Source organism: Notechis scutatus, chromosome 2 (genome assembly GCF_049901735.1).
Source record: "Notechis scutatus isolate UNSWTSFEM ecotype Mainland chromosome 2, rNotScu1.2, whole genome shotgun sequence".
NCBI classification, from domain to species: Eukaryota; Metazoa; Chordata; class Lepidosauria; order Squamata; family Elapidae; genus Notechis; species Notechis scutatus.
The window spans coordinates 201,615,378-201,639,371 of record NC_142010.1 but is presented as its reverse complement, the minus strand read 5'-3'; the positions used below and the strand labels follow the sequence as shown (position 1 = coordinate 201,639,371).

General features: G+C 36.4%; 1 protein-coding gene across 1 annotated transcript in view; it reads right to left on the bottom strand.

Moving 5' to 3' along the window:
* Positions 1 to 930: 930 nt before the first annotated feature.
* The window catches only part of RORB (RAR related orphan receptor B), a 131,455-nt gene continuing 108,391 nt past the window's right edge, over positions 931 to 23,994 (bottom strand). Inside the window, exons 5-10 of the mRNA XM_087957818.1 lie at positions 7,859 to 7,980; positions 6,909 to 7,041; positions 6,302 to 6,409; positions 4,955 to 5,065; positions 3,802 to 3,914; positions 931 to 2,180 (exon numbers count right to left, since the gene is read on the bottom strand). Coding sequence (XP_087813944.1) covers positions 2,028 to 2,180; positions 3,802 to 3,914; positions 4,955 to 5,065; positions 6,302 to 6,409; positions 6,909 to 7,041; positions 7,859 to 7,980 — 740 coding nt within the window. The 3' untranslated portion in view covers positions 931 to 2,027. The remainder of the gene's footprint in view (positions 2,181 to 3,801; positions 3,915 to 4,954; positions 5,066 to 6,301; positions 6,410 to 6,908; positions 7,042 to 7,858; positions 7,981 to 23,994) is intronic.

Below are 23,994 nucleotides of genomic sequence, written 5' to 3'. Positions count from 1 at the left end.
TGCATTATTGAAATAAATGAACTTTTGCACAATATTCTAATTTTTCGAGTTTCACCTGTAGTTATATAATGGTGATGCATACGAGAAGTTTGCACTTTCACAAAAGATCTTAGCCGATGACTGGATGGCCTTGTGACTTTTACTTCATTCTTCAAAGCTATTGCGTACTGGACCTGCTCTGATGTCCCTTGAAGGATATAACAGAGCAAACTGAATCTCTAACTGTTCTTTTTTTCAGGAAAGATGAATAAAATAAATTATCTGGTCCATACAAAACAAATGTACTGTTTGGGATGCTGTATGTTATACTCTGCAATTTAAACACTTGATTGGTAATATATTTGATAATAGTATGTTTAGTATAGACTTCAGCACTATCACTGATGAAAAGAAAACTCACCCGTTAATTTTCTCTCTGTCCATTTGAATTATCCAGACAAGGCTTTGGCACCAATTACACAAATCTGACTTCCTCATTCACTGGCTGAGCACGCATAAACATTATATACAAATTGATCAGAAACATTACCATCTTGTCATTATATATGGATGGCAGAGCAAAATTCTACTTGCCCAACATAAACCTAACACATTACAAAGAGAAATTTAAAAATACAGGAGAACGTCCTTAAAAATAGGGATCTTATTTTATGCTACAAGTGTGCATGTGTGTGTGTGTGTATACATTCCTTATATATATATATATGTATATAAGTGTATAGTATTTGGTACATTTCAGGGATGGCTAACAGTTGATTCATAAAGAAATTTTATCCTCTCTCCAGTGGTATGATCAAATGTGAATTAAATTTTGAAAACATTTCCTGCAATGTTATTCAAAGAGGAAAAAAATTGTTGTTCAAATGAAGTTTAGGTGGCGTTCCTCTGTGTATGAGAGATCTCGTATTGCATCTCTCTTTTTTTTTTTTTGCATTATATAAATATTAGTGTTTCAGAACCTTGGCCATTTCTAGGGATAGGAACTTCAACTGCCAGCATTCTTATCAATGGCCATGCTGGCAGGGAATTCTGGGAGTTGAAGTCCACATACTTAGAAATGGCCAATGTTGGGAAACACTGCCCTGGGTGATTCAGTTTTATTAGAATTTATAACGGAGAGGTGATCAAATGGTGCATAAAAATATTTTCCTGGTTCTAAACAGTCTAAAGGATAGACCAGGTTCAAAAGTATGAGCGTTGGCCTTCCCTGATATATACTGCTCATAGACAGACAGGACATGAAGTTTCCCCATGTGTCAGAGAATCCATATGCGACTTCAGTATTCCAGATTTTCCCTTATTCGCCCACCCCAGGTTAACACAAAGGGTAATGGACAGTTCCCTCTTTGAATAGTGGGTAGGGAAAAAGCGATAGTGCAAGACATGAAATACTCATTCTACTGCTTTGAAATGTGCTTTGTCCACTCTTGTGCCAAGAATTCAGGGAAAGCAGGGCCCTTTAAAGTCTGTATGAAGTCCTCAATGCATTGATGCCTCACACACAAAGGGAAAGTCCATGACTTTTTTCATACACATACACACCTGTTTCCAAGACAGCTACAAATTGCCACATGCATTTAACTAGCTAAAACATAGAAATAGGTAAGCCTAGGTAAGTTTAGTGGATTTTCCTTAAATTATATTTGACTAAACAGAGTAATGTTGCAAATTACTTCTCTGCTTTCTTTTATATCTACAATAAACATCTATAAACAGTGGTCTCCCAGAACACAGCCCCAATAAAATAAAAATAAACAATAAAGATCACACCCAGTATTCTATTCTTGCAATTTTCTGGTCGGTTAAAAATTTAAAAAGAAAAAAAAAATTAACAAAAAGAAGAGAAACCAAAGAAGCTCCAGTCAGGAGTGCATATTTACATTCTTCAAACTGTAGCGGTGAAAAATAATTTTATTAAGTGCAGGACATTCCTAGGTTTGCAGTAGTGACAAGTTTTAAAGAAAGTCTTCATGACAACAATTCCTTTGTCTGATCAGCGATGCATTCCAAGAGCTTTCACTTTCCCTTCACTTGCAACCAGTAGAATCTGGATTGAACAGTTCCTTGTATAACGGAGGAAAAAGCGTGTTCACTATATCAGGATGAGATTGTTTAAATACCTGCAGTTTTTCTCCATGCAGGTTGCAAAGTGCAGTAATGGTTGGTGTCTTGGCTACTAACTGGAATGCAGACAGAGAAAGATAAACTAAGATTTTTTTTTTTTAATTCCAAATCAAAAAGTGCATAAACGCATACTTTCAAATTCTTCCAACATCGTTATTATTATTTTTTTTACTTTTAAAAACATGGTTTAATAATATTGCTGACTTTTCTTTGCCAACTGAAGCTAAAGCCATACATTAAACAGTTCATAAACAAAACACACATTGCTTAAAAACGTTTAAATCACTAAAATAAATTTTAGGGAACCAAAGATTAGCTAAAGTCAATTTTAGGAAAGAAAAAGTGACTAGCTAGAAAGACAAAACCAGAACTTCTGTGACAGACAACCTGTCAATTAAGTTAATCAGTTAAGGCCTTCTTAATATACTTGAGAAGCTTAAGCAGGAAAAACTTAAATGGAAACCCCTCATTTTATGGTGAATGTCTGTTTCTCCCATGAGAGGTTAGCTCTGCATGCTACCATTCAGCAGGAGAAAATTTGCAGCAGTGATATCGCCCGTTCTGAAGGGAGCCAGATGACTTTTGGGGACCCTCTTGCCTGGCTGGGCCAACAACGCGCTTACTCAACTTTCAATACTTTGGTTTTTTCCCCCACTTGCATAATTTCCTTTTGGTTTACCTCACCTCTCTGCATCTGTCAAGAAGGTGAGGTAAAGCCTACCAGCTTATCTAACTGTAATATAATACACTTACACTGCAGTCAAGGCTGCTTCTTTGAACAGCTTTTGAAAGTAACTTTCCCTTCAAAGTTTAGTAGTAAGCCTAACCAATCAAACACTGCGTCTGGTAGAGGGGAGCCAATGAAGGCATTGGTTAGAGAGAGGATCTTCTCTGCAACTCGTGGTTTGACTCCTGTGGGTGCAGAGGAATTCCAGCAACACATTTATAGCTGTGTCATCTGCTCTTCCACAAGAACCTATTGGAGGCCCATAAACATAGTGGGAAATAGCAGTGATGAGATTCAATTTTTTTTACTACTGGTTCTGCGGGTGTGGCTTGGTGGGCATGGCACGGGAAAGATACTGTAAATTCTCCATTCCCTCCCCACTCCAGGGAATACTTCAAAATCCCCATTCTCTCCACACCCCACTAACATACTTTCCAGCTCCATTCTCCTGTGCAGGGCAACATAAGAAGATCCAGCCAATCAGCTGGGACTCAGGAGGCAGAGAATAGATAGGGGTGGGGCCAGTCAGAGGTGGTATTTGCTGGTTCTCCAAGCTATTCCAAATTTCCGCTACTGGTTCTCCAAAACTAGTCAGAACCTGCTGAATACCATCTCTGGGAAATAGCTTATTAGAAGTGAGGAACAGTGTTCCAGGAACAACCAGCTTCTTCCAGAAATGGGTCCAAAAACCAATTAAGGTATTAGGTCTAAATTAACCTGCTGTTTAAGCAAGCTTCCCCACCAAAGTCTATGTACCTACAGGCCTGTACTTTCCTTTGATGTCATTGACAATGCTTTTCCGAGTAAGTCTGGGAATCATTAGATTTGAGTAACTGCTTTCTTTACTGGGGAAAACTGCCATTACAAATGAGGGAAAGCAAATATTCTGGTATAGTTGTATTTCTAGAGATTGGTTTCTCTATCAATATAATTTTGCATTGATGCTCTACCTTTGCCAAAGTCTCATCATCAAGATGATTCTTCTGAATCACATGTTGAAGTGCAAAATAAATCTTTTCCTGAAGTTTCTGGACCTTCCTTGGTTCTAAGAGCCAAGCTCGATCTGCCCAAAGAAGACAACAAAGTTAAAATAAGCATAAATATATGTCATTAGAAGGTAGAAAGGAGATGCATGGTAATTAGTTTAATTTTCAGCAAGATAATATCTCTAGTTTGTGAAGGAAGTGCACTCTTTCAGTTTCGAATCAAAATCTAATTACTTTGAATTAAACAATGGCTTTCTGTTTTGCTGTGAAATCCTCAATGCACTTCTCTAATGGAACAATATATTAATGCCATAGCTATGCCATGCAATGTTATCTTTTCTAAAGGAATATAGTTTATGATTCAGAAGTTGATCTATAAATTTAAAGGGCACTGAATTTAAAGAATTTTCCAAGGAAACGGAGGTACTGACAAACTACCTCCAGGTAACAATCTGTCCTGTTCACTCACTCATCTCTGATGTTGAGTGTTCCTGATCTACAAGAAAAGAGATCTGTGGGGCACTCAGCAATGACATTTTTTCTGGTTGTAGCTTCTGAATTTCTAACGTATACCTCATTTAAAACAAAACACAAAACTGATTACATCAATTCAGCCTTCCTTGATTAAATTAATATGCCTACATGGGTGACATGCTACAGCAGGGATGTCAAACACAAGGCCCATGGGCCATATCTGGCCTGCGATCTGGTCAGATCTGGCCCACGGGACCGTCCTGGAAAAATGTAAGGGGCTGGCCAGCGTGGCTTCAGCCTGGTCTACCCAATGCGAAGAGGAAACATCGGGCCAGCATGTCTTCAGCCTGGTCTACTCAGTGCAAAGATGTCACATGCCAGCAGTTTGGGGAGTGGCGTCAAGCTGGCCATGCCCACCAGTCAGCCATGCTCACCCAGTCGGCCATGCCAAGTAAGTGGTATCAAGCTGCCCATGCCCACCCAGTTGGCCACACCCACCCAGTCAGCCACGTCCACTCAGCCCCTCAAGGTCAACCACAGCCCTGATGTGGTCCTCAATGAAATTGAGTAGATTTTGAATGCAGGATGAGGTTGTTGTTGTTGTTTTTTTTTAAAAAAAGGAAAATCAGTTGCATAAAATCACCTGGTGATATTAGAACAGCAGATGAAAACAAAGCAATTTCTTCCTCGGTCAACTGCAATGAACACAAATTCTTTGCAAAGTCAAATGCTTCATTCACAAGGTCGTCAGAACCTAGAGATAACAGATAACCAAATCAAGTTCTAGAAATACCTTCTGAGTGTGTATAGGATTTATACAGCTCAACAACCAGTATTAAGCACTGTTGTCAAGTTATTACCCAGCCACCTACATAAAGTTTCTGGGTATGGCTTTGATAGTAGCAAAATAGTAGCAAGAATGAATCTCACACTCACATGCTTCAATTGGTTAAGCTTTATACTTTATGGTTGAAGAGATCTAGGCTTCCATTCAGCTCTATCAACTGCTCAATCGTTCTCAGTCCTGGCTCCACTCAAGGGAGTCACATGAACCATGAAAACAATACTTGTGGACTTTCCTGTCATTTGCCCATCAATTCTGCATGCTGCTGTCTTAAACACCCATCTCAACTTTACAGATGGAATACCTGAAAGAGGAACTTTAATGAACAGCTATCAGGTTTGTAATGGAGCAGCTAGTCATTCACCTATCTAAACCACTTAGGGCTATGAAGACAAACTGTGATCTGTCACTTAATTACTTATTATAAATCTAATGTGCTCATTCAGTTAATATAATTTATGTAGAAGTAATTTCCCCTTTCAGGTTAGAGATCCACAAAAAAACTGAAGTTACTTTTTAAAACTTTCTGAACACAGTAGAATTTGAGATCTCACAAAATGACCCCTGCCCTTCCCGACTTCTATCCTGAGGTCAGACATAAAAGCTGAGTCATGGATTTGCATCATGATGTTATGATACATGTTTGATCCAGCTGTCCTCGTCTTTCCTGCTTTGAATGCCTTGGCTCCCTCACCCTAAATCTTTACACTCTTCCTTCAATATGTATGTTTACTATCTTATACTTCAATCTTATTCTGATCTAAAATCCAAACTTGTACCTTTTCCAAATCTAATACATGTTTTCAGCCTGTACTTTAAAAATAATTTGGTAGTAGCTCATAAATCTATGGGAGAAATGAATTTCAATTCTGCTTACCCAGATGACATGACAAAAGCATGTAAAATAATTACTGAATAAACAGATTCAAGAACAAGAAAGTTGGTTTGCTGCTATTATATGGGATATAAGCAGAATATCCCGATAGGAACTGAACTTTATTTTCTCATCTGCGAAAATAGATCTAGCAGATTCTTGATCCACTAAATATTACAAATGCTGAAATATATTTTTATCCCAATTATTTAGCCCAATTATTCAGTCCAATTATTCAGCCCAATTATTTACAAGCAATGCAACCAGCTTACCCAAAGCCTTGAACATTTGCATTCCTCCATATTTTCCTTCAAATAAGACAGTGTTGTTGAGTGGATTGAAGGCACGGCACATTCTCACTAGAACAACTTCCAAGCAGCCTGAAATGATAACAAAAATTCTTAGATATTACACAGAAATATCCCAACAAGAAGGTATAGCCAGTTCTGTATTGTAAAAATACTACTTCTGATATTTGATGAATGTTGTAAGAAAAGGTATATTCAAGCTTTATTTTAGAAGAATATTGAATCACATATTATTTTAAACTTTGTCCCACTAGGATGATGATTGTTTTATTTATTTATTAATTACATTTATATGCTACCCAGCTCACTGTTGAATGACTGGAAGCGGCTTACAACGTCATACTTTCAATCACTTTTATGTGCAACTAAACATATAACATTGGTGTTTCCACATGATAGGCACTGTGCAATTTTCTATTTTGCATACTGGTATAGAAAAAGAAATAATGGTAAGAATGTGTATTTTTTTTTTACTAAGCATAACAGATCCCGTATCTTTATCTTCTTTTATTGATCAAATATTGTTGCCGGTTAAGTATTGTTAGACTGTAATATAATCTCCTCCACAAACCTGATTTGAGAAGTAGAATTTGATCATTCTGACAGAGTTCCATGAACCCCGTTATCCGTTTTGCAAATTCCACCACATACTGAATTGCATGTGTGATCTGGATTGCGCACTGCTGCCATAATGCTTCTCTTGACTTCAAGAAGTCACATGAAAAGGAAGGAAACCAGAGAGAGAGAGAATGTTTCTTTTAGGTCAGAGATTATTCTGTTGAAAATTGGTAACAGATTGGCAAACATCTAATATTGAATGCATCTGGTTAAGGTCCCCCCCCAAAACTCAATTCCCCTCCTGCTCTGCCTCATCCACTCGCCACATGGATCCCATTAGATAATCTGTTTACCCATTTGCAATAATGTCATTGTCCCATTCATTGTGGCTCTTGGTCATTTAAAAAAATATTCCCATTCTCAATATTCTCAAATGGGAAGCTCCATAAAATTTGTCCACCTTTGATTTAGATTATGATAATCATGAAATGATTTGCCCCCTTGGATGTTTAATAGGCCCCTGGTTTTGTTTAATAAGGTGTCAACTTCACTGTCATTATATCCCTAGAACTTTGATTCCAATCATCATCTTCTCTAGGAGGGTAGACCCGTAACAAAAAAGGACCTGTATTAGGAATATAATTAACTAAACATAGGAATGGTTTTTGAACAAGTTTGGGTTTTAGAATATGCAGATAATACCTTAGTTCTGCCAAGTTCCTAACTCAATCAAATGATCTGATTCCACTTTTGATATTTCTCTAATGGAATTAGATGAAGATTGGAAAGTTTGCTCCACCTTTTAATTTTGCAATCCATCCTTTTGCAATCACTGTAGTTATAATCTAGTTATAATCTAGTTATAATGTAGTTATAATCATGAATTCAGAGAGGCAACACAGAGAATGGTTCTTTATGGTAAGGAAAAAAGAAACAACATTTTATTGGATTTTTTTTTGGTACCTTGCTCTGGTATATTTTGATTTCTTCATATGTGTGGGTTTGCCAGGCTAGCTGGTGTAGTTCCTCCATTGTATACTGACACGTCTCCAAATGGGACTTAATTATGTTCTGTGCAATTCGATCTAAGAGACAGGAACAAATGGGATATAGCTCATAACATTTGATTTACAAATAATTATACGTGTAGTTTTATATATCAGATTTCAGGAACAACATCAGAGCTGTCAGTTCAGAAGAGTGCAATACTAGGAACAGCTAAGATCCTGTGCAAAATCCCCAAGACAGAATACAAATAAAAATATTAAGTAATAATTTTATGAAATCTATAGGTGGATGGCTAGAATCACTGTCTTTCACCTGAATGTTTCTAGCAGTAGTTCATTGTAATGGCCCAAAGGTGCTTTTTCAAGAGACAGAGGGACTTTCTGGTTTTTCTTTCAAGATGTTTCACTTCTTATCCAAGAAGCTACTTCAGCTCTTGGATAAGAAGCAGTTTCCTAAAAATATATATCAGAAAATCTACTTGCCTCTTGAAAAAGCACCTTAACCTGGATGACTGGGAATTTCCATAGACATTCATTGTAATTACTTCATTTAGTGAAATGTTATACTGACAGTCCAAGGTGATGTTGAAGTTGAGTCATTGTGCTATCCATTCATGTATAAGTTTTGGGGAGGCATTCAAGTTAGAAACGTACAATTTTGTAATCAACAGAGAATGTGATTATCATTCCCCTTTGAAATGCAAGGATTATGAGAGGATTGAAGCACTGCAACAAACCTTCCCCCCAATAGCTGATACAGAAAGCACACAAATAGTAGGACCTGGGATGCTGAGTTGCCTATTACATGATATTGCTTTTTCAGCCATTTTAAATTATGGAAGATCTTCTTCCTGGTTTAAGAATTGATGCTGACAGGTAAGGAGTAAGATATGACAAAAGTCACACAGTAGTCTTGATTGAATGTTTGATTGAAACAGCAATGATTTAAATGATCCATTAATTTTCATTCTTGCTATGCCATGTGTAAATAGGTAGATGGGTAGATGTTTCAGTATTTGACCCCTTTGCATGGTGAGTTATTGAATTTTGCTGCTACTACTGAATTTTTACTATTTATGATAAAAGAATTTGAGCTTTTGGGGGCCAGAAAGATAAATTCAGTATCTTTTCATCTGGATTTGAGAAACAATTTACTTCTTTTTTTTATTGAACTTGGCAAAACAGATGACAGAGAATTGACCCTGAATGTGCATTCAACATACAATTACAGAATTGGAGAAATAAGCCAATAGTGTAAGACAAGTAATCCAGGAACAATAAATCTGTCAATCTCTGCAGGGTAAAACAAGGCTTTGCTCAAGACAAATGTCAGTACAATCATCAATCTTGATTATGATTTCCCTTTAGAAGTGAATAGATTAAATAAAAGGTACAAGCGTTTGTACTTCCATCTACTTGTGAATCAAGTAGATGGAATCTTGAGCTATTGTGGTTAGCATGTGGCTCGTGATTAAAGGGGTTTTGTTTGTTCGTTTCTACAGGTCAGTTTTGATTCTGTGCAACTTCCTGTACAAGTCCCTGTGTTTTTCTCAGCAACATATTTGGAAATAGTTTGCTATTGCCTTCTTCTTAGGAGTTAGAGTGATTGACTCAAAATCACGAAGCTGGCTTCATGCCTAAGGCAGGATTAGAATCCTATATCCTAATTTCTAGTTTTATGCCTAAACCACTATACCAAACTGGCTCTCAATGCTTAAAGTACACGTACACAATAGTGTCCAGTCCATGTAGAAAGAACATTTCTCAGATATGTGTCTGCACAGTGCATTATAAGGAAGTTTCTCAGATAAGTGTCAATTGATACCAAGACTATATACATCTGTCAGGAGCATTTCCAAGTTGTGAAATGCATATTAACTAGATATTTGTATTGTAATAGGAGTAGGGGGTGCCTAAAGCTTTTGATAGGTCTCTTACTTGGGATACTGGCTGTTGTTTGAACTGCCAGTGGGTTTAGTATACATCCTACTTTTGTTGCAATTGTGTCATAGAAATGACTTCCTTGAAAAATGTTCTCTACAGTTTAACAGGCATTGCACAATGTAATTGTATAGCAAATGTCACTTTACAATATTAAAAAGGCATCTATTGTCCAATTCACTTTGTGATTTATTACATTTCCAAAGATCGCTAAAATTTGCACTTTATTTTATAAGGGTGGCTTCATTAACAATAATATGATTTTCTAGGGAAAATGGCAGGGGGTCACTTACAGTGCTGATATCACAAAGGTGGAATTAGGGAGCACATAATTTTCAAAATAACTCACCTCTCCTCTGATTTCCATATTTTCTTTTTCTGACACTACAATACTTATTTTTAAGCTGTGGCATACTTTTCAAAACAGAAGTAATTTGTGACTATGTTATAAATATCTTTGGAGCTTTAAATAAATGCTTAGAAACATTGGAGAGGTAGAATCAGTTAGAACAAGGGTACCCAATCCCTGGTCCTTTGACCGGCACTGGGCTGTGGCATACTAGAAACCAGGCTATGCAAACAGGCAAAGCTCTATCTGTGGGATGCAGGCAGCATATGTAACCATGAACCCTCTGGTCCATGGAAAAACCTCTCTCCACGGTAGAGAGATTGGGAGCCACTAAGTATTATGAAATAGAATATTGTTAGTTTATTGGGGGAATCTTGATCCATAATATTCCTTTTATCTCTTTTCTATATTTCACTTTTCTCATTTATTGGCTTTATGATGTATCAGCTACTCATTTCTCAGCTTTCTCATTTTTTAATTCTTGGGAACTGTGAATGGTTTTGCAAAAGACAGTTTGCTTCTTACGAGCCTAGGAAGTAACTGAGATGATTTTCTTAAATGAGCAATAATATCTCTTTTACAATCTTAAACTAGAAAACCAACATGATCACATGGGCATGGATGGAAAATCCACATTAGAGTTTCATGTCTTTTAAAAATATTTGTTTAAAACAACATAAGCCTAGTCAGATTTTGAAATGAAAAGAAAGAGGCTGAATAGAGCAAGCATACAGAATTCCTTCTTTCCAACATTTATCTGACTTTTTTGCTGGCTACTATAAGAATTCAGAGAATTGATCTATGCAGGTGAAAAAATTATAGCTGAAAATGAATACATGAAAAAAATGCCACAATGAGAGCATTATCTGCTTTCTGTCTCACTGTCATCCTGCGTAGTATGATCTTGATTTATTTATACATATATATGTATATAATACGATATATAGTGTGAGTTTTAGATTGTGAAAATTGTCTAAGATTAAAATATTTGAGAATAGAAAGTGGTATAAATGAGATCTGTATGTTGAAGTCATTATTTCAGTGTATGTCTATCTCATTTCCTGTCATAGACTCCCTAACATTTATCAAAAGCCTTTCATTTATCTTATTTTTTTCCTCAATTCAGATTATATACTGAAAGTTGTAGAAACTTCCTAAATTAAGAAATCTAGATAGTTTATAACTTTTGAATAAAATAAAATAATCCTGATTTTTCAACCATTTTGGTTTATTTTTTAATCATTGTTAACTGTTGGCTGCAATTTAATTTGATTTGATACATCCATTTTAAATTTGTAATCACGAAGTATGGGGAGGAGATTTAGCTATGACCAACTGAAAAAAAATTAAATTAAATTTCTGATGTGTCAGAGTACAGTTATTTTGAGAAAACACAGAATGGAACTAAACTCCTGGAAATATTTGGTGAAAAAAGGACCAAATTTAGAATGTGGGGATTATAGTTTTTAACAACGGTAGATTCTGTTGGCCATGGTTCTACCTCTTCTGAAGTGAATGGGATCATGCCATTTCCTTCTACAAAATGGAATACAGGCTTAAATAATACCTTTAAAATTGAGAAAAGACACATGAAATTTTTATGGTGGTATCTAGACATTTGGTCAATTTGTGTTATTTCTCCTTTATTACATTTTCCTTTAAAGCATTACAATTAACAGAAAATTGGAAAGTCTTTAAAACATTGCAAACAATTTAGCAGCTAGATAATAGCTCTGGACCTATCCATCCACACAGTGGTACAGAGTCTGGGGAAAGCATCATTTTAATACTGCTTTAGGTGTGGTGTAGGTGAAACTATCACAAAGCTAGGTCACTGATTTTTTTTTCTTAAAGTACTACAGTTTATTTCTTCAGTGTTAGAAATTCCATGCCAGGTCTGGTTTTTCAAATGGCAGCAACTCTTTCTCTCAGTTGCTCTTTCTTTTTAAAACTCATTTCAGGAAACACAATTGTAGGTCAGATTCACATAGAGGTTGGTAAATTATTGCAATATCCAATTTAGTTTGCACCCAGCAGTCAGTTATTATATACTGAGCAGACTGTGGACACATATCCCTTCAATTTTAGCAAAAATATAGCTGATATTTATTTATTCAACGCCAGTAAATGTCAATACACCTAACAGGCAAAAATGGGATAAAAGATAACTGGGATAAAAGACAGGCAAAGAAGGGAGAAAGTAAACTTGCAAAAATTAACATTTAGATATGTTAAAAAGCACAAAACTTTTCAGAACCAAGGTCATTCCTGAGTGAGATGTCTATCTTAGTGTGTTTCTGACCTTTTTTCCCCTGAAGCACAATTTTGAATCAATCAATAGTTTGTCAAGTCCAACTTCAGAATTATTTCATATTCATTTTATTCTGTTTCATCTAAGCTATCCTGGTTTGGACTTCCTCTAGATGTGGCACCTCTGAAATTGAAAGGACACACTTGTCAAACAGTGCCTCCAACTTCCAGTTTGAGATGCTATTATTCGTTCCCATCTTTACCGAGAAGATTTTCTGGTCCCAATGGCAGTGCCCTTTTCAACCACTTTATGCCAGCCTTGTAGGTGTGAACCATCCTTCTCAGGATGGCTTAATTCCTGAAGAGTATCCATAATGTCTAGCCTTTGAATGCTGGTCCATTGGTATGCTTTGCGAAATGTCTGAACATAAATTGAGATGTTTTCTGATATAGTCTCTGGATCAGTGGTGGGATTCAATTTTTTTTACTACCGGTTCTCCAAAACTGGTCAGAACCTGCTGAACACTACCTCTGCTCTAGGTGCTCTGTCTCCCTGCTGGGCCCATAGCTATTTTGCTGGAAAATAACTATGGACAGTTTTCAATTCTAGCACACACACACACACACACACACACACACACACACACACACACACACATCAACCCATATCTCCAGTTCAGAGAAAGCACACATGTCCCTCTGATCAGTTAGCAGATATATAGCTTGATGCTTATTAATAACATCAAACCCAGTTAACTGACAAAACAGGACAAAAGGACAAAATCAGGAAGAAAGAGGGAGACATGAACAACAAGCAAAATTTTACATTATTTTACATCTATAGCTGTATCTATATCTATTTCAAAAGAGATTGAACTTTCCAAAGCTACTGGAAACATCATGGTGGGTAAGTAGCATGGAGATTCCCCAAGGGGCTGGCACCTTCAGTTATTCTAGTCTTAAGTATTTTATGTATGTAATAGTAGCTGAATAGAAATGATATAGGATCTACCCTGTATTTTTGCACCAGAAAGGAACCAATTTGTTGTACAGGAAGGATGTATCCATAAAACGTGGAAGAGTTCTTTGTTTTTCCCCCACAGGTCACTAGTAGGATCTTCAGGAGAAGCAAAAGATAACTGACTCTAAGAGTGAGGGAGAGAGGACAAATTTCTCTCATAATGCAGTTTGCCCTAGGATCATGATGTCTTTTAATTATTGTTTTTGTCCAACTGAAGAATAAACAGATACTATCAGTAGCATGCTAAATGCTCCTCTGAAGCACTTTCTCTTTAATCGGTTTTGATTTCCTCTTGAGAAAATCTTGCCTTCTTAACATCCACTTCATATCCACAGGGAAGAGCAGAAGTTTGAAGTAGACCACAAAAATTCTGATAATCACCTTAGTTAAAATTGGTAATGAATTTTAATTGACTATTACCCATAGGATATGGTTACACTACTAAAAGTAATTTCAGCATACAGGTAGTCCTCAATTTATGATCACAACTGAACCCTAAATTTCTGTTGCTAAGTGAAACATTTGTTAACTGAGTTTTGCCCCATTTTATGATTCTTCTTACCATAGTTGTTCAGTGAATCACTGCAGTTGGTAAATTAATAACACTGTTGTTAAGTGTCATGCCCCTGTCGGAGTCTGAATCCGAGGAGGAAGATGAACAGCTGACAGGGAGTGGGAGTGTGGTTCTGTTGGCTGTGGAGGAAACTGGGGAAGGGCAAAGTCTGGCTGGGCAGAGCAGGGAAGAGATAGAAGAAAGGAGAGGGAGTTCAGAGGAAGACCAAGGCCCACTCCCTCTTCATCCTAGGGCACGCAGGGAGAAATGGAGAAGAGAGCAATGTAGGATGCATGGCTTATGGGGGAGGAAAGGGTCCTGATTCCCTTCATTGGCCACAGCTGGGAAGACAGTTTAAAAGAGATGCATGCTGATTGTGGCAGATTCTGGGAGCAAATGTGAGTTTATCTTGTGTTGACTTTGGTTATCTGTGTTCCTAGCGTCTTCCCAACCATATTGAGTTATTGCCGTGCCTTCACATCTGGAATTCTTGCTCCTGCCCTGCTGGACTAATTACCTCATTTTGTATTGATTGGACTTTAGTTATTGTTTTTGTTGATCACATTTTGGACTTGATTCTCTGCAGCCAAAGGTTGTTCCTGGGAGAGTTTTTCTCCAGCCAGAAGGTAACCAGAACATTGGGGGCAAAGTTGGATCTAATAAAGGGACTCCTACTGATTATCTGACTGTATTGCCTTTGTGCCATGCCCTGGGTCATCACATTAAGTGAAACTGGCTTCCCCACTGATTTTGCCTGTCAGAAGTTCACAAAAGATGATCACATGACTCCCTGAAAATTGCAACAGTCGTAAATAAGAATCAATCACCAAGCAACTCAATTTTGATAATGTGACCATGGGGATGCTGCTTTTCCCCCCTAAACAATAATCTAAATTGTTTTATATACATGTACATCTACCTTCCTTGGTGTTCAAAGGCATTTCTCAATAAATAATGTCTTTTGAAAATAAAATCTATCCCATTTGCCTTTGATTAAAAGAAGCAATCCAAAATTCTATGCAATTTAATAGACATTTCTAGAGCTTCCAGTAAGCCTTAAGATAGATGGTTCAAGATTAGCTCTTGAATTTATTTATTTGTTGCAGAACACTCTAAATAAGTAGGGTATGTGCACACAACTCCATCTATTACAACGCTGAAGGTTTATATGTGTACATGTTTATAACGGTTATCACCAACGTGACTATTTAAATATTTGGTTAAAAAAAATACTACGCTGAGAATCCAATTTTCTAAAAGTAGAACCAGGTTGGTGCAGTAGTTAAGGCATTAGGCTAGAAACTGGGAGTTTGTGAATTCTACTTCTGCCTTAAATACAAAGCTAGCTGGATGACTTTGGGCCAATTACTCAGTCCTCTCAAACTATTTCTCAGGGTTGAACTGTGGAGTCCTCTGTGTTTCCTGGGCTTGTTTGCTTGCAGACAATTCATTAACGTTTGCAAACAACCAAGCTGAGAGATCATCAAGGACTGCATATAAACGTACTTTCAAAAAGGCACTTGTTTAGACCCCATACATGCAGAATCTCTTCAAGTGTTTTTTAGAGTGTTTTTTAAATCAATACTCTGCTAAAACCTGTTTTATAGTCTCCTAGACGAATTCTGCCCTGTTGAATGAGCTTCTGTTTTTCCATTTGACTATTTATGAGTTTCTTCTGATGGTGGTTTGAGCCACTTTATTCTTACAAACGATGAGGTATGTGCTGCTGCTATGTTACTTTCTACTACACATCATCCTTCCATCACTTTGACTTTTTCCCCTTTCCTTTCCCAAACTGAAAATACTGTAAGAGGAGGATTCTCATGATGATGTCTTCTCTTGGGATTGATGTCTGAAGCTGCATTTATGACTCAGCTATTTGCTTATTGAGTGCAAGAACATCACATTCCCGTTATGACTACTAGAAGTCTGTTAAATATTTCCATACAGACTGAAGCAACTCAAATCCTTCCTCTTGATCATCCAGGGTGGTTCTCTTTTCTTCTGATCTCTAGAGATTATGCTTCTATGCTTCATGCCAAACAATCTAATTCCTTAGACAAATTCCCTTTCTCTTTCCAATAAAACTGGCTTTATTATAAAATTCACAGATTGTATTTATCATTTTTTTCTTCTTAAAATTTTCTAAGTTTACATTTTAGGGTGAAGAATGTCTCCCAATTTAACCAGATAAAGATATTCTTCTTTATCCTGGGTTTGCAAAACAATCATTTAAAAAAATTATCTTAAAAGTTGAAAAGTTTTTTGTTTTTGTTTTTGAAACAAAAAATTGGAATTTCTGGATTTCCTAAAATCCAAGGGAGCTAAGAAAAAATTAAAATCTACTTATTCATTTATTTTATTTATTCAATTTCTATAGCACCCATTTTAGTCAATGATTCTAGGCAGCTAACTTTTTTTTAATATTTTCCCAACTTTTAACTCCTCATCATCTTGACTAAGCATTGGATTTATTTTTGTCACCATTCCAGGTACTTCAATATAATTACAGTATTCATTTTACTAAAACATTATAAGACAAAAAATCAATTTACTGTAAAGATTATGTTCCATATTTTCCCCCCAAATGCTGTAATTTGTAAAAATATATATATAAATATTGATGTCAGCCACAACAGCTGAAATGAAGAGACATGGGGATGAAGTCCATTTATTGGACTGAAGTGACAAAATTTTCTCTATTTCCAGGATAAATATTTTACAATCTCATCACCCAGAATGAAAACCTAGAGTTGGGGTTGGCAGTGATAGTGATTGCGGGGAATGATTATATTCTGTCTCTTATTTATTCAGGGAACCAATTCCATATAGACAGTCACAATCTTAATTAAAACATAATACGGGCTGATAACATGGATTTTGTTAAGTTGTCTAAAATTCTTCATTTATGTACAGAATTAGAATTTAAGGAAAGAGAAAAAAGAGAATTAACAGCCAGGTGGATGGATTTAATTACTACAGTAATAGGTGTATGTCGGAATATCTAAAGGACCAGGTTCGAGAGAGATCCTCCTGGACAACATATCTAACTGGGAACTAATTGTTGATACAATACGGTGGCACATAATCAATCAATCAGGATTTCAAAGTTGGCTATAGTATGTTTGGACATGATTCCCTCAATTTTTCAGGATCAGTTTGGGTGAGTATTACAGGTGAATGAATAAGAAGATAATAACCTATCAGAAGTATTTATTAAGTTCTAACTTTTGGTAGTGGTGTTGCAATCTAAATGATTTTAAAAAATGTTTAATAAAATATAAAACATTCCATTTATACACAGACCACGAAATCTATAAAAACATATTACACTTTCGATTTACACTACAGTGTAACATGATAATCTGTGTTTTGGGGCACTAGTATGGCAATAACCAGTAGATTTATAAGCCTCCCATATGAAAGTCTTTCTTTCTGTTCAAACTCAGAAATAGAATTGGTCTTACACATTCTATTAAAACAGCCATTGTATACCCATTAATGATTAACTTTAATACTTGCAATTGTTAATAACTCTAATTGCCTTTGTGACCAAGAGGCTATTATCTTTCTTCTGAGTGAACTCTTCAAAAACCTCTAAGAGGTTTATAAAATTTTTACCAACAGTTATAGCTGTAGGAAACTGTCCAGTTCCTTTCTTGTGCTATTAATTGTTAGCTACTAATTGCTTTTGTATTTCCTCTCAATTTAATTTTTTAATAGATATTGCATTGTATGCTGGTCTTTTATTGTGTGTGATCTTGGAATGTAAATAACTTTTGATTGCTTTGTATAGAAATAGAATGTTTCTGTTTTCAAGTGTGATTTATAATGCCTTTGATAAAGAACCTGATATTCAAAATGCATCAGATTTCGCAGGAAATTAAGAATCATGTTTTCATTTTGTCTAGAGTGGGGGTGGGTGGGGAAGTGACCTTGATGGTGTTGGATCTAAAAATCTGCATTCTGCTGTAAAGAATCCTAAATAACTTTAGGGTAATTTTCTTCAACTGATCATATGACTACTTGCTATTTGCTTATCCTAGAACAGCTTATGTATCAGAACTGAACTTAGAATGATATGGTTCATTTTGGTTCATTTATCCATCTTTATTGACATTTAATGTAATTTTAAGAAAACTTTCTACGGATACTGTCTACAAAAGGTTGTCATGGATTGTGTTTGCTGTTTGCTGTTCATATACCAATTTTAATCAGTTTATTTTAAATGATGGTTTTAGAAATACAAATTGCACAGACTAGATTACTTATCTGCCTAACTTTTCTTGGGTACCATTTATATTTCAGTACACTGTCGGGTTCCACCTATATAGCTAATTCTATTTTCAGCATTCACAATCTTATATATCTAGAAAGGAGGAATTGTTTTACAATTGATCAAATTCCAGTTTTCCATTGATTTAATACAATAGAATAGGAATGGCAGCATGCAGATTTACAGCTTTTGACAGACTGCAGATCTGATGATATGATATCTGCAGATATGATGATATGACATTATCATATCATGCTAGCTGGATGTAATAGGAATTGACATCAAAGACAGGTTGAAGGCCACATATATTCCATCCTCCCAAAGGTACCACTTTTACAGAGTTTTTGAAGCAACAGATACTGTTTGACTAGAAAGTATTGAAAGTAATATATATACTATTGAGAATAAATACCAATTACTGAGAGCTAGAAAGGGAAATAATTCATTGCAAAAGCCATCAGGTATCAAAAACAAATATAGCCATTTGTCAAATTATAGATTTCAGAAATTAGCACTGTACTGTATTCTGCAAGTTGTTAAACACTCTAGCTCCAAGCCCAAAATTTAATGGTGCTGTTGAAAATGTACAGCCTAAGATGATTTTATTAGGCTTGAAAGACGGGAACAGTTTTGGAACAGCAGAGTCAAAAATATGTGGTGTCTCTAATATGTGCAGTTATACCATTTGATTTTTTTTGATACAATACTGCATGTAACCTCCTTCTTGTAGGAGTTTATTTCTCTTATTGGTCCATTAAATCACTTTTGTGGATCAGAAATTCTTTAAATCTCTAAAGTAACATAATTGGGTAGAATTTGACAAAGACATAACATGCCACAGAGAACTCATTTCAACAAATGAACAAACTTATATTAAATCATTAAAAATAGGGTTGTTTTTTTTTAAAAAAGCAGGCTAACTTATCCCTCATATTAATACTAGTCTACTTCAACATTAAAAATATTCCCGATCCTCTCTTCCAAGTATAGGGATGTATTCCCAAGCTTGGACTTTGACTCTTCTTTGGACTTTTTTTTTACCCAGCTCTCCCACATCCTTCTCCTTCACTTCATGCCTTCTGCTGGAGCATAACATGGGATGAGATTCCTTTGATTGGAAAATCAAACTGGCTCAGAGGTGGTATTCAGCAGGTTCTGACCAGTTCTGGGGAACCAGTAGCGGAAATTTTGAGTAGTTCAGAATACCACCTCTGACTGGCCCTGCCCCCATCTATTCTCTGCCTCCTGAATCTCAGCTGATCGGCTGGATCTTCTTTTGTTGCCCTGCACAGGAGAATGGAGCTGGAAAACAGGTTAGTGGGGTGGGGGTGGGGAATGGAGATTTTACAGTATCCTTCCCCTGTCATGCCCATCAAGCCACGCCCACAGAATTGGTAGTAAAAGTTTTTGAATCCCACCACTGTACTGGCCCAACTTGTTAGAACAACTACAGAAAATATTCTGTAAATCTGACATTTTTAGAAATTTGGAGGGGCTAAAGCAAAAAGACACTGCTTTTTTTGTGGTGGGACCAATGCTGCGGTACAGGTGGATATTGAGTTGGCAGCTCCTTACTGCCTTTTTGGAAGTCTATGAAGAAGGAATTCTTTCAGAGGGCTTGCAATGATTTTGCAATGACATCTTCTTTCAAACCTATTAGATCAGCCTGAGAAGATTTATTATTTCCTCTGTGTTTATTTATAGGATGCCACTTTCTCTTTCCCTTTTTATGGTTTTATTTTTGTTTTTGTGTCGATTGTGGTTTTTAAATATTATGATTTTTTTTTTAGGTTTGGTTCATTTTATATCTGATGGTGGATGTTTTCAATTGTTCTATTTCTATTCTATGAGAATGCTGCTAAAAAGTAATTTTGATTTCAGTAGGGTAGAAGTATGTGTGTATAACACAGATACTCAGAGAGAAACAGACTCACATACACATCATGCCAACTAATGGGGAATTGTTCTGATTGCTTTCCAAAAATACTGTCAAAAGATCCCCCCCCCCCAATGTTTTGGCCTTAGGGTGATTCAGCACAAAAAATACAAAACTATTAAGGGAAAAATAAATCCAGCTCAAAGTAAGGATATGGCTGATCCACTTCTTGGAATAGTCATTATTGTTCAAAATGAAAAGGGGGATATTTGAAGGGCTTTGATGCCAGCATAAACTGGTAAGCCCTCAATAAGGAATACTGCCAAAAGTCATTATTTGCCAATTTTACATTGACCCCATTTGATGGCCATGGGATATAATGAACTGGATTTATTTATAGCAAGTGCACACAATTTAAATCCACTCTACTGTATAACATTTTTTGAAAATTTATCTACATAAGAATGGGCATTGCATTATTAACCGTAGAAATAATGTTACTAAAATTTTAAGTGCGCTATTTTTAAACTCATCCGCTAATTTTATTTTTCCCTTTGTGCCCTTAGGCAAAATAGTTTATAGGCACCTCTCTATACCAATCTTCTTTCACTACTTAGAGCTTGCCCTGCATTCCATTTTAATTCTTTATTTTTCTTGGAGTATAACAACTAATTTAACATTGTTTCTGAAGCAATCAATCTTACATTATAAACTACATTCATATAACATTCATATACATTTATACAAGCTATACACACACACACACACACATACACATGCACAGACAATTATAATTGTCTATTATTATAATAATAATTATAATATATTATTATAATTATAATGTAATTATAATAATGCAATTATAATGCAGATAGTAAAGAGAAGGACCTCAGTCAATGGCATATTTCTTTCTCTACAAAGTCTGTATAGAAGTAAGCACTCCAACCAATCTGGCTAAATCCACTTGATGTGTAAATTAATAATTAAAAAACACCTACGAAACATAGCAGAGGCTGAATTTGTAGTGAAGTTCTCCACTCAAAAAAATGGATGTTGTCTCATCTAGTAGCAGAACTGCTAGGCAAATGGATAAACCTTTATTTTTTGCTCCTCCATCCTTCTTCTATCCATCTATCAATTTATCATCGTCTATCTAAGATTAAGAGCTCTTTCGGACAAGGTCAGAGAGAAAGAATCCAGCACAAGCTAAGATCTATCAGGATAACATTTACAGTCACACTCTCTCAGCTCATTTCACCTCATAGGGTTGTTGCTGTTGGGGAAAATAGAAGGAGGGAGAAGGTCTGTTGGATAAGTTTACTGCCTTGAATTGTTTGTAAAAATAATAAAGGCAGGAATCAAGTAAGTAACAAATAAGTAAGTAAGTAAGTAAATACATAAAGCAATGTGTCTGTTATAACAAAAGGGGTTTGACAACTTATCTAAGCATAAAGAAGTATCTGTGAAGAGTTGCTTGCCTATTGAATTTTATTCATAATAATGAGTAAACAAGATTTTTTTTCTTCTCTGCCCAGTTATCTGTTTCATCTTCAGTTTTGTTCTTCTCTTTCTGACCCTATCACCAGTGTTTCACATTGCCAAAAAAATGTGAGAATGACCTACATATAAATTAGCGTGTGGTAACGCTTTATTTAAATTGGGGGTGTCCAATCATGGCAACTTTAAGGAATTCTGGGAATTGAAGTCCATAACTCTTAAAGTTGCCAAGGTTGGACATCCCTGATTTAAGTTAAAACATGAGGTGATTTAACTCCATAAAGCAATTCATGGGCCTATAAACAACTTTGGACCATTGCTGTGGAGAAGGCTCCTTTCCTGAAATGCTTCCTGCAGAGCTTTCAAATCCTTTGGTATGGACCTCAGAATTGCCTGCAATGGCTGCAGCAGGAAGTCAGATTGAAAGTCAGGGCATACTGAAAGGATTGTCTGGCCCCTGGAAATGAAATGGGTCCCTAGCTTTCTGGGCTTCCAACAAAAAAAAAAAATCAAGATGTGGCTGGCATGGGGGGAGATCTAAGAGTGAATTTGGTTGGTGGCTTGAGGGAACTCCCTTCACCTTTGAGATGTTTGTAATCCTTAATCTTCTTTTAAACTCAGTTTTTACTATTCTTTTTCTATGCCTGTTTTTTCAGATTTCATTTGTAAATGGCCCAGAGACATTTAGATGAGATGGACAGCATAGAAATTTGATAGAAAGATAGATAGATAGATAGATAGATAGATAGATAGATAGATAGATAGATGACAGATAGACAGACAGATAGATAGATAAGGTTCTGTTACTTCATGAAGTTGCTTTGAAGGTTTTAAAGTTAATCAAATGAAATTCTTTTGTAGCTTGCATAGCCCTAGTGATTTATAATTCCATTGTCTAAACAAAAGAAGGAAAAAGAAACTTAAATTTAAAATAAATTTAAAACTGATTTCTTTTGGATAAGTTTTCCTGCACAGACTCTTCTGAACATGCCCATTACTGCCAGAATAAACCTCTGAAGGGTGTGCAGTATTTATCTATATTTACTTGGGAGCGCCTAGGATTTTAGCTCATGCAGGGCTAGCATCTGCCATAAATTGGTCTTGCAATGTACGTGTGTAACTAAACATGTACATTGCAAGACCATAATAAAGATCTTATGTCAGAGAAGAAGTACAATCAACCTATTACTCCTAACTATGCTTCTGCATGATCACCTACTATTGTTCATTCTCCCCAAAATAGTCTTTTCCGCATCCTCCTTTTCCCCCACTATTTCTGGAATAGAAATACTCAGACCTTACAAACATACAGAGGAAAAATTGTGCTGAGAATGCTCACGATTCAAAATTTTATTTCCTCCCCCTTCTTCATTTTAGTTTAGGGAGAGGAAAAAACTTGTCTTTGTTTCCCACATCCATTGCTTTGTTGGTATGGTTGTTCAATTCTCTGGCTGAGTCACTGTGGGGGAAATGGGCCTTGATTGAAAGTTTATTACCTCTGAATTTCTCTAGATGAAGGAAGGGAGGGAGGGAAAAAGGGAGGGAGGAAGGAAGGAAATCCTTGTTCCTCAAATATATAAGAATTTAATCAGATTCATTTTCTTCCAAGAGTGTAGTTTCTTTTTGCATGTCAAGATTTTTTATGAATTTCTAATATGTCTCTTATTTTTCAGGTCACCTATGACCAGGAATAATAGACACGGCAAGACTGATAACTGACTGAAACTTTCTGCACAAGCACTAAATGACAGGAAGTAGATACTCTACTTTCTCTAGTGCAGTGGTTGCCAACCAGTGGACCTGGGGCCACTGGTGGTCCGTGAGAAAATTTTGGTGGTCCGCAGAGAAATGTCACCCCCAAAGCAATTAATCCAAGGCTGTGCTGCCCACATGGCCCACAGAACACAAGACTTGCATCACTTGCATTGCGAACAACATGAGGCAATGAAGGGAGGGGGAAAAGGGCGGAGGGGGGGAACTTGCCCGACTCACCCCATGCGCCTCGCCGGCCTACCGGGCTGCTTCTTTCCACCTTTTTCTTCTGCTTTTGGCAGCATGCAAGGAAAGCAACAAAAGTCTTTCTTTCTCTCCCCCAAACTCCGCCAGAAATGAGTCTTTAGGATCTGCAAGGCATCCTGCTCCAAGAGGTTGCGCCAATGTGACAAGTCTCACAAAGACTCATTTCTGATGGAGTTTGGGGAAAAGAAAGAAAGACTTCTGCTGCTTCTGCTGCTCTCCTTGCATGAAGTCAAAAGTCTCTCTCCCCCGAGAATGGAGCTGGAGTTGGTATCCTGCAATCCCAAATAAAGAATGATCGATTGGTAGGAAA